Source organism: Peromyscus eremicus, chromosome 8b, assembly GCF_949786415.1.
Source record: "Peromyscus eremicus chromosome 8b, PerEre_H2_v1, whole genome shotgun sequence".
In the NCBI taxonomy this organism is placed as follows: domain Eukaryota; kingdom Metazoa; phylum Chordata; class Mammalia; order Rodentia; family Cricetidae; genus Peromyscus; species Peromyscus eremicus.
Window position 1 is genome coordinate 41,495,318 of NC_081424.1, and position 17,058 is coordinate 41,512,375.

General features: G+C 42.1%; 1 protein-coding gene across 2 annotated transcripts in view; it reads left to right on the forward strand.

The window, feature by feature from the left end:
• The window catches only part of Aig1 (androgen induced 1), a 222,219-nt gene that overhangs the window by 28,704 nt on the left and 176,457 nt on the right, over positions 1 to 17,058 (forward strand). Inside the window, exons 2-3 of one of the 2 annotated variants that reach the window (XM_059272718.1) lie at positions 11,321 to 11,476; positions 14,484 to 14,847. In XM_059272718.1, coding sequence (XP_059128701.1) covers positions 11,321 to 11,476; positions 14,484 to 14,489 — 162 coding nt within the window. In that variant the 3' untranslated portion in view covers positions 14,490 to 14,847. Of the gene's footprint in view, positions 1 to 11,320; positions 11,477 to 14,483; positions 14,848 to 17,058 lie in introns of those variants that run through there. The other variant, XM_059272719.1, reaches the window with a different exon arrangement.

Below are 17,058 nucleotides of genomic sequence, written 5' to 3' on the forward strand. Positions count from 1 at the left end.
CAACTGGTTCCCTCTATCTCCATCCCAGATTGGTACCCTATTTGATTGAGAGCTGTTCTAGGCTGTTACATGTATTATACACAGTTAGGGGATAGTGGACAGAACCTTCTGTAGATCAGAATTATAGAGAGAGACCTGGTTCATCTATACCAAGGAATTCCAGTCTTTTTGCATGGCTCTCTATGGTAGTAGACCATGAATGAACTTGAGTATTTTGCAGAGTCCCTAAAATTCATGTCAAATTGACCACATATGCATATGAGGAAAAAGGTTCAGTTTTTGAAGCAGAAATTGTTTTGAATTTTGTTCATTGTATTGGTTGGTTTGGCTACTGTTGTTTTGAGGGTGAAGATAGTAGACTATTTGCTCCATTCTGACTTGTCATGCGGTATGTGTTGAAATGATTCAAGTCATTTCAGTATGTGTTGAAATGACTCAAATGCGGAGTCAAGTCAGCATTAAATGGGAGCCTGGGTTCCAGGGGTTTCTGAGTGAGAAAGCCCGTATCTTCATGGGACATTCACACAGTGAATGTTGCAAGCTGTTTCCCAGAAGACAAAGTGGAAGTTTGGAAGGGAAGATTACTTTCTTAAAGGCAGTGAGGCATCTAGTCAGGTATACTGGACATCAAAACATAAAGATGCATAGCACAGAACTATCCTCCTCAGGATGCTCTGAGTCTCCTAGGACAGACAGACATAAAACAAAAAACCAACAAACAAAAAAGCCATCTGCTGACATACATTCATAAACTCAGGGGTGGAAAGTATGGGGTATAAATCCTCCATACCTGGTAACTTTAGTCATGTTTTATCAATGAGATAATGGAGCTGGGTTTAAAAAGGTAAGTACTATATGGACAAAAAAAAAATCCAAAAAAACATGCCAAGCTGAGGTAGAGTTTAGTAGAGTAGACCAATTATTCTAGCAACCCACTCTTTCCTCCAGCATTCTTTAACATGTAGCATAAATCTTGGTGTCAGTTCTGCAAAATTTTTAATTTATTTTCCGACTTCTTTTCTTTAACAAACATCGTTTGTTTTTCTAGTGAAGAAATTATTGCTAGCTGTCCAAGTTGATGCAACTTACAAGTCAACAACACATTTTGTTTTCTGAGATCTTAGAACTCTTACCATTATTTCCTACCGAATTTAAATTTTAAAATTGTGTTTTATTTCTTGATGCGTGGGTCTTGAAGTATTCCCTCTTAGAAATTTCCAGATAAATGCTGCTCTTAGAGGAAGAACTGTCTCGTGTGTTACTGCCTGGCAGAACTTCTTCAGAGGATTTTGGATTCATTTCTTTCTTTCATCTACAGCAATCGCAATGTGACCTACCGGATTCTTCTTAGGATATATTCAGCATTTTATTATTGCTATTCATGTACAGGTTTGACTATTGAGTGTTTCCTTTTAGTATTTAAACATATACATTGTATGTTCGTGAAAACAAGCATGACAAAAACAGAAGATATTACTTTCATCAAAGCAATCAGTTAATAGTCATTCTTTTATAAACATCTGACAGTTTTATACTAAGTTAATAGAATTTTAAAATCTATGGTCTTCTTTAAATTTTCTTTCCCTAATAATGAGGATTGAACCGAAGGCTTTGCTTATGCTAGGCGAGCACTCTGTCACTGGATTATATCCTCAGCCTTTGGAAAGATTTTTATTTTGAGCTGGTCTCACTAAGTTACCAAGGCTGGCCTAGAACCCAATACCTCCTAGCCAAGACAGGCCTAATACTCTCCATACTTTTGCCTCAGCTTCTGTGTGGCTGAGTTGAAACTTTTTTTTTTTTTAAATTTTGATTCCAATGTTATCTATCTATCTATCTATCTATCTATCTACTTATTTATTTTGCCGGCCACACCTGGGTCTTTTAGTGACAGTAGCCTGACTTTTATTGTGGGACCACAGGCTCCCATCTAGATGTTCACACCCACCGCTCCACTCTCCTTCTGCTTTTCATCTTTTTCGTGTTTTTCTATGACCCTTCTAAGCTACCCAATCTATCTCTAATTACTCATTTGAAACCCTTAGACCCCGGTGACTTATTAGGCATGCCTTGCAAACCATTAAATCCAGCAGTCTCCATCGATGGCCCTAAAATGAGGGCACTGAACATTACTGGAAAAAAAGAAAACTCAATGTGTAGCTCAGTAGAGACATGGCTCTCTGTCTCCTTCTTTGTAGGGTCCTCAGCATGTCCTGACTACTGGGTTGTCAGTCCAAGTCAGGCCCCTTCCCACTGTACTATGCTGTCTATACCACTGTTTTTAATTCCATAATGAGGTAATGTGTACTAGCACTGTGTTCCAGATGTTGCACTAATCCCCCAAAGATACAGTATTGAACTAAAACAGAATCTTACCCTCATATAACCTTCAAGACTCAGACACATATAAAATAGCAATCCTAATGATGATTTCATTACACTTGATCCAGTAGTAAAAATTTCAAGGTAGCCTGAGACTGCATCCTGGTATGGAGGGGAAGACACGAACTGGCTTATGGATTGAGTGTGATTCCTTTACTCTTTCCAGAGCTTGTTGGATCTGTATTCCTGAGCTGATATTCAATCGTACTCCTCAAAATAATTTAAAAATGATAACTTTGTTAAGTTAGTAGATGTGTTTACATTTTTACCTAAATTGGTGAGTGGATGTATTTATTAGTTTCCTATATAAATAAGAGACTTATTTTTTCCTATAAAAAACAGGTCATGGTAAAGGACAGAGGCATGCCTATAATTCTCATGTCCCATGTCATTTTCTACTCTTTGTTGCATGAGATATGTAGAAGATTGTTCATGGGGATGTGCACCCCAAACTAAAGTGCGCTTGGTTTCCCAAGGGATAGCACAAAAATAAATACCCATTTGCATTCCACATACAAACCAGAACCCTTGGTGCTCTTTTTCTGTCATTGTGGAATTATAAAGTGTTTTAGGGACTTTCAATATATTTAGGATCCATACTGCCACTTAACTTAGATGGTGATGGGATTTTTGTAATATCAGTCTCACACTTTCCTGAACTAAAAGAACCCTGGGACCACATCACTACTCTTAACCTAAAGGCAAATATTGTGTAGTTATAAATAAGCCAAGAAAAAGAAAACTTGAAGGAATGGTTCAACTATGTGTGTGCTTTTAGTGTATGCACTAGCAAACTCCAAAGTATTCTATTTGAAAGTCAGTGTAGTGCGACAGTCACCAATTTGAGCTAATAGTAGCAGATATTGTCTGAGAAGGGGTGAAAACTCATAAAACTTACCCTAAAACTTTTGCCTAGAATAGGTCCTATTTCCCATGATATAGGTCAGCATTTAGAGGCAGGATGGCCTTCATCGAATTATTCTAGTCATCCAGTTCTCTCCCAGTAATTCATCTATACTTGTATAAACAAAATTACTCTGTAGACCTCAATGTTGGAAGGACCCATGTCAATAGCTTTAAAATATTTAAAAGAGAAATTTCTAAGGTTAGGGGTTCTTATTTTTATATTTTTTAAGACTTTTTTCCTTTTTGTGTTTTTGAAATGGGATTTCTTTGTGTAGCCCTGGCTGTCCTGGAACTCGCTCTGGAACTTGCTCTGTAGACCAGGCTGGCCTTGAACTCAGAGATCTGCCTGCCTCTGCTTTCTCAGTGCTGGGATTCAAGGTGTGTGCCACTGTGCCCGGCTTAGGGAGTTGTTATTTAATTGGCTTCATTAATACAATTTCACTGCACTTTCTTTTACCATATATAGATCCCTCTTGGGTTCTGGGTAGTTATCTGATTTTATGTCATCTATCAGTCAAGGTCACATCTGATCCTGACTCAGGTCAAGAGCCTCTCTGATTTAGGTTTCAGCCCTTTAATGATGTCATTTGGCACTGAAGCCACCTGTGAGATACATTGTCACGGCGAGTAAAAACTTGGAGGAAGTGCATTTTACAGTATTAGAATATTTAATTCACATTTACAAACACCCCCCCACACACATACACACACAATGCATCATCCCTTTCCCTCATAATTCCCCACCATTATTGGGCTTAAACCTAAATATCATATCTTTCGCAAATACGGATACTGCTAAGTGGAGGTTATGCCTGTCTGGGCGTATTCTCAGCAAAATGTGCAATCATTTAACAGCCCGCATTTCTGTATTCATAGTTTATTTAGTGTTTGCACCTAGTGGTCAATCAATAAATACTTGTTTAAGCAATCAATAGTGGTTTTAATTCAGTGCTCAAGAAGGATCCATGCTAACATTAACAGTTTATATGAAATCTATAAGCTTCTATATTTTTTGAGCCATTCAGAATATCAGAGCAGGACCCTCCCACTAGCCGGGCGGATGTATCAGAACACTGGCAGGTTGGGGCTTTCTGTCATTATTTGCTGCAGAAAACGGAGTCATTGGAAGGTTTCCTGCTGCCCTCTTACTGAGTTTTGATGAAACATGGCATGATGTGCCCTTGCCTTTGTGAAGCATATCCGCTTACCTTCTTTAGATGACTGTTCACCTGGTACTTAAACATGGTCACTTATTTCCCCACCAAGCATTCCCTTCCCAAGCTTCTTATTATATGACATTATTTCGGACTGAAAGGCCTATCATTCTTTCATTATATCTAAATGGACCGCTTGCCAGTGGTGACTTACGGCTTGTTTCATCGATTTACAGTAATGAGATAGAGTGGTATGAGGGAAATGTCTATGTCCATGGACCAGATTCTAAATCACAGCCTGCAAACCTCGAGCTTGATGGGACAGTTAGTCCATCTCAGAAATGCTGTGGTGGGAGCTTCTGGAAAATGACTGGGCTTCAAGCACATCACTTCAATGGCCGTTTTAGAAAGCAAGAGGCCCAGCCATTAGTGTGATGGGCCCATGCTGGCTCGGTCAAGCTAACCTCCCAGGGTCAGGGAGGATAATTCACCAGCTGGTGTGTGACTGATGGGCATAGTCTCACTGGAAGAAGGGAGGCAGAGAGCACATGGACTTTTAAACGCATTGATTTCTTTGCAGAGTAGCATTTACACATGTCACTGGTCACGGGCTCCAAGTAACTGATGACCCACTCCTGTGACTGTCCAATGGTTACAAGATGCTCAGCTATTTCCAGTGAGGAAGACACTGAAACAAATGCAGAGGAAGACCCTGCAGAATTGTCTGGTCTGACTCTGCACTGAGTCGCTCACCTCACGACGCTGCTTCACCTCTGACCTTCTCTTCTTGATCCTGTGACAGAAGACCTCATGTATTACTGAAGAGTCAGATAGATGTGGAATGAGGGCTTTCCCCAAAGAGCATGTGTTACAGCCCCTCTGGGTGATGGCTCTTGTGTCATTCCCACATGTTGCTTAACTCCTTCAGTAAATCCACCCCCCTCCCCCCACAAGATACTATATAGGCTGATTTCCAGTAAGACCTTCATTACCAGTTTTATGAACTGAAAACAAAATAACCATTCCTGTACTACAAGCCCTTAAATGGCTAGAGGTAAAATACAGAAAGGGCCCGAGTCTACACCATTTTTCCAAACTTTTTATTTACTTTTTCTGTGAAGGAGAAATCTCTGTGATTTGTGATAAAATTTCAGATACATAAAGCATTGTGTGTGTGTGTGTCTGTGTGTGTGTGACATATATATTTAGACTACAGAAATAAACAACCTATATGTAGTCTACCTGCCTACTCTTCTGTTCTCTGGGTTACGGATAGATTCATCCAATGCCAGGTGATGCCCTTGTATTCTCTAATTGGACGAGGCCAGGTAGGTTTTTTTCATTACTTCCCCACCATTTCCTCCTTAATTAATGCTCTTGTCCTCACACGGAGACTCCTCCAGGCCTTTCTTTATGACACAATAATCTGGTTGCCTCCTTCCCATCTGTTCTCTCCCCAGTTCTTCATTCCGTGACCTGTGTCGCTCCGGTTCCTGTTGCTTCTCCTCTGAGTCCCCTCCTTTCCATGTTCTTTCTGTCTACTATGGCCAAAGCTAACATGAGAAGAGCAGGGTCTTCAAGACCAACGAACGCGGCATCCTCTGCCCCATCCTTTAGCACGGCATCACTGTAGATGGCAACCCAGAAACCTACAAGTCAAGACATCTGTTCTTTTAAAATTCTGTAAATAATGATTGCACTTCTTACTTCATGTGCTACTGCTTCTACTTTGGTGCAGTTTTGTGTGTCTTGCTTGAGTTCAGTTCAGTAGAAATGTTCAAATTAGGAACCAGGTAATAACAATATATAAACTGTAGTTTGAAGCAATTTTGTTTTCTTTAAGAAACTGAAGATGGTATATTGGAGTAAAATAAAATATATTCTGGACAAAAAAAAACCCTGATCATATCTGTTCAGAAATACATGCTAAGAGTGTAGAGAATTTCCCCCATTGTATAGACTATCACAAGTATTTACTGCATTCTGGAGACAAAGAAAATGGTACTAGATTTTTATTTAAAATTGATTGTGTGTGAAAATACGAAAGAAATGTAGGCACGTTTTTATGCTCAAGGAAACAAACCCTCATTCAAAAGTGGATCAGTAAATAAGCTATGATTTCTGTGTAGGAAGAGGAGGTGGAGAAATGAGACGGAAGGAATGGAACTGTAGAGATCATTCTAGAAGAGCAAACACCGAATGACTCCAGAATATCCTGAGATGGTTTCGCTTTTCTGATCAATCTCTATATTTCTTGGAGTGATAGAGTGCATTGGGCCACTCCGTTTCCATGGGGGTGAGAAATAATAAGAGCAACCAGCCTGCTAAGAACTCACGGGCAGATGGTGTACATCCATGTCATGCTGAGCTGAGGGTTGGAAATGCCAGCTCTGCGGAATGGCTGGGGCCAAATGATTCTTCAAGGTAACCCTGCTTAACACTTTCTTGTGCGTCTCCGTGTAACCTTACATTGTAAGCAGTGTAGTGAGTTTTAAGTGGACAGAGTGGTACTCTGGGCGTGGGAAGAACACAGATGAGATGTCTCCAGTGGGATCTGGTAACTGTCTGTGGGACTCAAACTCTAGTAAATGTGATAGAGATCTAAAGTAGTGGCTCAGTATTGGCAAACTGTTTCTTTAAGCCATTAACCAGAAGTCAATCCATTCATGAAGGAATGGTTGAGTTTTTTATAAGTTTTACCAAGTATTATTTGATAATGAGAGCTAAAGACAGACTTTTCCTTGTCTTTAGCAGTGCTGGGTGCTGATCCCGTGACCTTGTACAAGCCAGGCAAGTGTGTTACCATCGACGTACATCCCTAGCCTGTGTGTTAAAGAAACAGTAACACCCCCCCCCCCCGCCTCCCCACCGCCGCCCAGTTCCTCCTCCTCGTCCTCCTTAAGCTTAGACATCAGGAAACCTCCCTCTCCTCACTCTGAGTTCTCACTTGGGGAGGTGCTCATAGCAGTTCTGGGGAGGTTGAGGTCACTGTATACAAGCTGGAGAGAAGCAACTGAGAAGACTGCTGAGAGGCGCAGGGAAGCCACCAAGTACTTGTGAGGGGACAGTTGTGTTACGTGACTCATGGCTTAACGTGAGGGTACACTATCTGGAAATTGTAGTTTAGAATATGTATTAGTTACTCTTTTCATCCTTGAGAAAAAATATCTGACCGAGGCAGTTTAAAAAAAGAAGGGTTGACTTTTGCAGCCAAAGACAAGGGGAGAGAGGTGGGGGAGGGGGGACGCTGGTGCCAGCTCATTCTCTCTACTTTGTTCAGTCCAGGCCCCCAGCTGATGGTATGGTGACATCCACATTTAGGGTGGGTCTCCAACCTCAATGAACCTAATCTAGGAACTCCCTCACAGGCATGCACAGAGACTTGTCTCCTAGGTTTTCTAGCTCTGTCACGTTGTGATGCCAGCTACCACATACTATATATTGCACGTCTATTGGGATACCAGCTACCACACACTATATATTGTATATCCGTTGGGATACCAGCTACCATACACTATTTATTGTACGTCTGTTGTGATACCAGCTACCACATGCTATTTACTGTACATCCGTTGTGACACCAGCTACCACACGGTATTTACTGTACATCCGTTGTGACACCAGCCACCACACACTATTTATTGTATGTCCGTTATGATACCAGCTACCACACACTATTTATTGCACATCTGTTTGTAGTAATTCTTTCCATTTTCTCCTCTCCTAGAATGAGTTTCTGCTTTTCCGTTTTCTTTTACATTTTCCATGTCTCTCTCCTTTCCTTTTATAATTCCACAACAGCATGCTTTCCCCAAGTCAACAAGACATCTGTTTACGTAAAAATCCTTTGCCTGGCCTCATGTTCTTCAGCAGTATCAATTTTGTGAGAGTGAGAACCACTGCTTTAGGGCATACCTTTCCTAGTCCAGTCACCAGGACAAGAGTGCATAGGAATCTCTACACAACTAGGTGTTCCTTACAGGGTTTTTCCAAGCCGTGTTCCCACTCGAAACTTTCTGGTTGAGACACACTTCTTCGTATCACTATTTTGATGAGAAATGCTATCTCATTGTGGCTGTATTGAATTCTCTTAGGTACTGGTCACACAGGATGCTAGATGCTGACTAATAGTCGTGGAGCATATCATTCCCTGGTGTGGTCACTGATGGCTCACTCATGAGGGTTGCCAGAGAGGTTCAAACGTCTTAAACCTGACGCTATGACTTGAGGAATTTCCTTAGTATGGGATTGTTCTCTGAGTCATTTATCTCTGATTATTAGAACCTGGTGCCATTTGTTACCCATTTCTGTGTTGTTCTCACTTGGGACAGTCTCAGTCTCTCCCACCCTGGCTATTTATAAAATGACAATAGAGTCTAAGCCATGGAAGCTAAAACCAATTTAAATTATGAGGAGAACTGGAGCATGACTATGGCTTCGGCTGACTAGTAATAGCAGGGTTTGGAGGAGGTCCCCCAAACCTATGCTACTGACACTGTGTGTGCCACAGGGTGAGCTCACAGCTGGAACCAGATGTTACTTTGTGCCCAAGTGAGGAACCATGCACAAAGCTTCCACAGACTCTTCCCACTGCCGATGTGGAAATGCCCTTTTCTTTTTAAAGTATTCGTTGTATTCTGTAAAGTAAGGAGAATTGTACTCTTTAAAAATAAGTCAACAGTAAATTATTTCTACTTGAAGCAGTCGGGAAATTTCTGAATCTGTCTTTTCTTTGGTGTTAAGAAAGTAAGATCTGACCCCAGGGAGTGTATTTTCTGTCCTTTCTGTAATTTCGTTTAGCTGTGCCCTGGTATGCTGCCCAGCACTCCGCCTCCACAACTTTGGCCCTACTTCAGGAAGTTGACAAATTATTGGTTTGTACTATTTAAGAGTTCTCACCATGCCTTGGTCCAGGGAAAGTATGACTGTTGCGAATAATTTCAATTGTAATTGATTTGTAGTACTGGTAACTGTATGGAGACAATGGTCGCAGCATCTCTACTCTGGAAAGATTGGATTTCATTACTACTAGAAACCCAAGAGCCATCCGGTCTTCATAATGGAAAGTTGCGCCACACAAGAGTGAATTTTCATGCTCAATTGATTTCTTGATGACCAGATTTCTATCACTGCTGTGGCAGAAACTGCCTAAATCTAAGGGATTCACACACACAGATGGTCTCTCCACATTTAGCTCGCTGTTTAGACTGTGTCCTCTTGCATACTCTTCTTAGGCATTTGCTAGGCCTCACTAGTGAGTAGAAACAGACTACAGGTGTGAACTTTAAAATAATGAATATGCCATTTTGATAATTAATATTCTTTGTGTTGAGTCTGTGTGTGTGTGTGTGTCTGTACATCTTCATTGTCCCAAGAAGGATGAAAATGGAAGTAGTGGCATTCATTTTGTCATTTTTTTTGTTATTTTTTTTCATTTTGTATCATTTAAATTCCCTGTTTTAGCAGATTAATGACAGGTCTTTTAAGGGAGCATAATTTAAAAAACTATTCCTGAGAATTTTATTCATATGTTTTGATTATATCTACCCAAATGCCACCTTCAGCTCCTCTCCAGCCCTCTCCCAACTTCTTATAACTCACTGTCTTAGTTACTATTGTATTGCCATGACAAAATACCATGAAGAAGGCAACGTATAGAAGGCAGCATTCAAGTGAGGGCTTGCTTACAGTTTGAGTGGGTTATTCCATGACCATCATGGTGGGGAGCATGGCAGCAGGCAGGCGGGCATGGCGCTGGAGTAGTACCTGAGAGCTTCCGTCTGATCCACAAACACAAATCAGAGAGAGAGAGAGAGAGACAGAGAGAGAGAGAGAGAGAGAGAGACAGAGAGAGACAGAGAGAGACAGAGAGAGAAAGAGACAGAGACAGTGACAGAGAGAGACAGAGAGAGACACAGAGATTGATCGATCACTGGAAAGAATGGTTGCTGGGAGGTGGTGGCGCACGCCTTTAATCCCAGCACTCTGGAGGCAGAGTCAGGCGGATCTCTGTAAGTTCGAGGCCAGCCTGGTCTCCAAAGCAAGTTCCAGGAAAGGCACAAAGCTACATAGAGAAACCCTGTCTAGTAAAAAACCAAAAAACAAAACAAAAAAAAACAAAAAAAAACCAAAAAAAAAAACAAAAAGAATGGTATGGGCTTTTGACACCTCAAAGCTCGTCCCCACTGCCATACCTTCTCCAACATGGCCACACTTCCTACTCTTTCCCAAAAAGTTCCACCACCTTCGGACCAAGCATTCAAACGTATGTGCCTGTGGGGCTCTTCTCATTGAAACCACCCTATCCATCCCCTCACTGCTACCTTTGTGTGCACAGGTGTGAGGGTGTGAGGCCATCTGCTGGGGCGAGGCTAAAACACTAGGGGTGACACCCCTGAAGAAAACTGACACTCCCTGCCCCAGCAGCCTTCAAGTGCCTCAGCTATGGGTGGGACTTTGTGAGCCCCTCCCTAATTTACACTGGCATTTGGTCTGGCTTGATGTTGTGAAACTGTTTTGCAGAGGAGTAGAGCTGCCCTGAGCTCATGAGTACAACAGCTCTGTCCTCATCTCTGGCTCTGACAATCTTCCACCCCTTGTTCTGTGATGTTCCCTGAGCCTTGGGGAGAGGGGACGGAAGTAGTGTTTTTAAAGACAAATCCTCTCACTTATTAATTGTAAACAAACAAACTAACAACAACAACAAAAAAAAACAACAGCAAAAGTCTCTGGTTTTCATTCTCAGGGTGAGCTTTGTAATGAGGCTTCGGACGTATTCTCTTCCTATGTCATAATGCAGACACACAGCTACCTTTGTGTTCCGGAACTTGGGTCTCCGTAGCTCTTGCTGACCAGGTTGGGTGGTTGTCTCCTCACAGGTCATCCAGGCTGTCTTCTTCGGCATCTGTGTGCTGACTGACCTCTCCACTCTCCTGACCAGAGACAGCGGGAACCAGGAGCAAGAGCGACAGCTGAGGAAGCTCATCTCTCTCCGGGACTGGACGCTGGCTGTGCTGGCCTTTCCTGTCGGGGTTGTGAGTATGATGCAGGATGTACTTAGCACAGAACAAATGTGGGTCCCACTTCAGACTTGTTAAAAAAAATGGGGATTGCTGGATGGTGGTGGCGGCGGCGGGCGGCAGCACGTACCTTTAATCCTAGCATTTGGGAGGCAGAGGCAGGTGTATCTCTGTGATTGAGACCAGCCTGGTCTACAGAGTGAGTTCCAAGACAGCTAAGGTGCTACACACTACACAGAGGAACTCTGTCTCAAAGAAACAAAAAAGAAAAAGAAGATGAGAGCCTTTCACAGAAGAGTTCCCCCTTTCATCTGTACTAGGGATAGAACCCAGGACCTCATGGGCTCTCCCACCCTGAGCTACATGTTGACCCAAGGTTCCTGTGTTTGTTTTCTAATGCTGCCAGTGCTATCAAACTTTTATTCTCTCATGGTGCTGGAGACTGGATGTCTGAGATCAAGGAATCCTGGAGTTGGTTTCTTTGGACGCCTGTCTCTTTGGTTTCAAGAAGGCTGCCTTCACACAGTGTTTTATTTTCTTTCCTCTCTGTCAGTCTGGGTTTTGATCCACTCTTCTTATTAGGAGAACCATATGTCAATCAGACTCTCCAGTGGCTGCATGTAACCTCACCTGAGATTCCGGGGGAATTGAGACTTCAGCATATGATATACCTGAGATATACCAGGTGGTGAAATATTTGCCACACACACATGAGGCTTGCATTTAATCCCCAGTACCTGTGTAAAAAAAAAAACAAAAAACAAAAAAACAAAACAAAACTGGGTGTGGTGGTTTGCACTTGTAATCTTAGTGCTGTGGAGGCAGAGACATGGGGATCTCTGGGCCTTGTTGGCCAGCCAGAATATCCTACTTGGTGTATTCTAGAACAGGGAGAGACCTTGTCTCAGAAAACAAGGAGTATGGCTTCTGAGGCACAGTACCTGAGATGATCCTCTGGCCTCCACATGCATGGGCACACACACACACACACACACACACACACACACACACACACAGCACATGGTTCAGTCCTTAACATTTTCTTGAGTAGCCTAAACTTAAAATAATGTCTGTCCATTGGGTCAACTGTTCTAGCACTTTGGACTTAAGAGGAAATCAACATTAGCTAACACTTCACTCACCCAACTGCGCCATTAGCTGGTATTACTTAAATAACGCTGCTCGATGTTTGCGTCTGTCTGGCTCCATTGATTTTCTGTTTTCAGTTTCATTCCCTCCATAACTCAGCTTCCTTCACAAGGCTGTTAATTTTCCATTGTCTACACACAAACCATGTTTCTTTATAGGCTCCGTGAGACTGATAACTTGTGTGTAGGTGGAAGAATGAGGGAATTTTTGTGTATCTGAGACTGTGAGAGCAAGTTAGAAGTACCTTATGCAACACAGTTTGAGACCTTCCGTTTGTTGCCTGATTCTGGCTGGAACAAACAGAAGCTCCAAGGTCATGGCTAGGACACAGACTGAGTCCAAGTTCAGCACAAGAGGCGTCAGAAAGTTCTTTAAAGCCTGCCTTTGGCTCTTTTGCATATGTGCCAAATCGGTGTTGGCAGAGACCTCCAAGTTCTTAGCACCAAGTTGCCATTTTCCGTGTGTTGAATTATAATTTCGTGGATGACGTAGCCCTGCACTCTTGAGAATAACACAAGGGCCAAAAGAACCTTAGAATCCAATCATAAACCTCGTTCCCTCATCCTTTTCTTTTGATATTCTAAATGCATGAGTTTTCAGATGGAAGCTGTCCAGCAGACCGCTGAAATCCTCTTGTTTAAATGTTTTGCATTATATATATACATATATATATGTATATATATTATTTTTCTTTATACAATTCAAGTACTTAGCCATTCTGCTAGCACAGACTTGTAATCAGAGTACTCTGGAGGCTGAGGCAGGAGGATTATTGATTGGGGCCATCCTGGGCTGCATAGTGAAATCTTAGAAGGTAAATTCATCTGACTTTCTATGAATTGCATCAGAGAAAATTCCCATGGCATAAAATGTAAAGACATGCACTTTCTGCACGAAAGAATCATGCCTTGAAATCCAGGAGTCTGTGTGGAATTCTGTCTTGGTTTAGCAGGGAGAGGAACCACACTTCTCATCTTCTGCATTTAACCAACATCACACATTGCACGTTCTCACACCAGTGACCCCCTTTCCAGGTTGGTAAGCTCCTGTCGGTAGGCCATGTCTTTTCTCCTGTGCCTTGGTACCTTCTGTGCTTTCTGGTGAACCGGAAGTGATCAAAGCTCTGCAGATGCACAGAACAAATCACTGAAGAGTCAGTGATGGATCAGAGATGTGCGGTTAGCAGTTATGTGGCTCTCTTCTGTCAGTATCAATACCAGATGTCACTGTCTCCAGTTCTCCCAGTCTTCTTCCTGGGTCACTTCCCACTTCCATTTTTGTCCCTGAAATTTAAAAATTCCTCTCAATGCTTTGTTCTCTCCCCTTTTCCCCTTTCCTTGTCTCTCCCCACGTTGATAAAAGTCTTTGTTGCTATTCTCTAAAATTGACATGATGTCCACGCTTTCTCCTCTTTCTACACACTGTCATTGACTTTGTGTCTGCTCACCCCGGTCCCACCACACTCCTCACTCTAATGGAGGGCAAAAAAATCATTTTGAGTTAAAAAAAAAAAAACACCTAAGAGATGGATTATTCTAAGATTCCACTAATTTTTTTTTAGATTCCACTAATTTTATTACATAGTATATTTGCAGATGACAGAAATTGAATGCTAGAAGCATTTTAACTCAAAATAAGTCTTCACCCAAACACTTAACTTGTCATTTACTCTCACCTTTCTTTTCCTAAGGTTATTTCTCCAATTTTTTTCTTGGGGTTCCTGCATATTTGCTGCAACCTCAGAGATTCCTCTGTCCCTCCATAACTTTCTCCATTTTGCTCATCTACTTCAAAGGGTCTAGAACCCCACTGTAGCTGTGTTCCTATCACTTAAGATGTCCCTCATGGTTTGCTTTTTTTCCCCTTCTTGCAGCAATGAGCCCCTAGGCACAGACTTGTAATCAGAGTACTCTGGAAGCTGAGGCAGGAGGATTATTGATTGGGGCCATCCTGGGCTGCATAGTGAAATCTTGTCTCAGAAGGTAAATTGATCTAACTTGCTATGAATCACGTCAGAGAAAATTCCCATGGCATAAAATGTAAAGAGACCCAGTGACAGTCGAGAGAGCTTAGATTTAGCTCATCTGTCAACAAGTGAAGACTCTTGGAAAAGGTAATGTACTTTTTTTCTTTGAGTTTGCATTGAGGATGCTTAACAGATTCAATTCAGTGCCTTCTTAACACAGTAGGGAGCATGTCAGTCTCATAATCTGAAGGTCCTGAGTTCGAGCCTCGGAAAGCATGCTTAACAGGCCAAGTGATTAGTGTTTGAAGCAAGAGCTTTTACTATTTTGGTTAACACAGAACCTTACTGAGCAAAACATCCTAATGCTATCTCCATGGCAGGGGAGCACTGGCCTGACCTGAGCCTCCTAAGGTGGGAGATACAGAGGCTGGGCTTTGAACTAGGGTCCCCAGAGGTGTCCTTGGCTCTGTCCCCCTGCTTCCAAGGTGACTACCAACCTTCTAGAGTTGTCCTTTCTGCTTCCTACTGGCTTCCTCTGTGTCACACTTTCTGTGTTTCAGTTGGTTATTGGGAAAGCGATATTTTCTTGCTTCATGTTTTAGAAAAAGAGCATAAAAACAGGGCAGTGAATTGTATGACGTCTGCTCAGACTGTTCTGGAGGAGTTTCAGGGCCAGAGCTTCTCTTGGTCTGTGTTTTCTCTGTCTGTCTCTGTCTCTGTCTCTGTCTCCCCCTTCCCCCACTCTCTCTCCTAATACAAATTAGAGGGAAAGACCCACATAGGCTATCCAGGATCTGTAGGTTTTACATTGGTGCTTCCTCCAGGAACAAGGTTAATTGTGAGCTGACAGTAATTGCTTTATTGGAGCATGATATAATGAAAAAGACTTGGAGATCTTTGGACCTTACACGGGCACCTTCATAGCGCCTTTTACCCCAGCGATACAGAAAAATAATGAAATACCCCAATCAAAGATAATTACGGTGAACTTTTGTCTGAGCATGACTTGGAGAAGCCAGGCAGGGTGGCTTGAGTGGACAGAACATGTATCATCAATCGCTGTGTCGATTCCCATAAAGAGCAAAGCTGGCCTTGATTAGTGGCGCTAATGGCCGGAAACCACTGCCACTCCCCAAGCCTCGCGGCTCATTTTGCAGGGATAACCCTCTAGAGCCTGTTCTTCCATGTGCAGTTTATTTCTCAACCCCGTTACCCTTTTAAAGAAGCGTTACAAATAATTCTGTGACATTATGTGGTCTGGAAGCCCTGAAGCTTCTCAGGAGCAGTCCAGGAAAGAATGTCTTTGTCTCCTCTGAGTTTGTTGACTCTTGTGCTGGCAGATCCCATTGTAGTTGAGAAAGTAGGCATACCCTTTTAACTATAAAAGAAAATAAAAGATCATGAAGAGTCTGAGAATGCCCCTCACCCTAAATGTGTCTCGGACTGCCATCCATGCAAAAGGAACAATTGCATGTTTTCTGTTCATTCAATCCCATGCAGCTCTATTCATCTGCAGCTGCTGAGTGTGAATAGTACCCATAATCAAATCTTACCACATCACCAGTACAGCTTTGTCCTGGTCCTGCCTTGGCTTGCTCCAGTCCAGATGCTGCCCTAACCATCCTAAAGTGAAGATGTGAATGGCCCTCTCTGAGTGGGTTTGTGGAGGCCCTGGAGGTTTGGATCTGTTCTATACTGGGATGGGCATCCGGATAGTTTGTGAGCGCAAACCCAAATGTGCGTACATGAGTTCCCCTGGAATTTGTCCTTCTTACTAAATTTAGTCTCAAAGCTATTTGCCAAGTAACCATTTCTGCTGTTATAATATGTCTTGTAAACACTTGAAGCTTTTGCAATGTACTAACCAACTGTAGGCTCTTACTTGTGATGAAGACTGTGGTACCTCTTCCTTAGGAAACACAGGGAAAGCTAACTTTAACACCTCAATGCAAACTCGAAGAAAAAAGTACATTACCTTTCCCAGGAGTCTTCACTTGTTGACAGATGAGCTAAATCTAAGCTATCTTGAAAATGTTTTTGAGATGTATGCAAATTTGGATTGCTGTACTCCAGTTATTCAAGAAACAAGAAACATTGTTTTTCTTGTTGATTTTTCAATGCAAAGATTGGCTGAGATGGGAAAAATGTGTATTAGTAGTAATTGCTAATTTTAAAAGTTTTTATTGCATATTATTTATTCCTTTGTGTATGTGTGCATGCACACATATGTGGGGCACGTGGCACAGCTTGCTGGTGGAGATCAGAGAACAACTTGCTAGAGTTGTCTCTTTCCTTCTGCTATGTGGGTTCCATGGATGCAACTCAGGTCGTCAGGCTGAGGACTAAGTGCCTTTAGGTGGTGAGCCAGCTTGCCAGCCCTTAATTGATAGTTTTAATATATGCTAATGTAACACACAATGGAAATTAATTTGATTCCAGTTGAGATTACAGCTGATAACAAATATGTTTCCTGTTTTGAAAT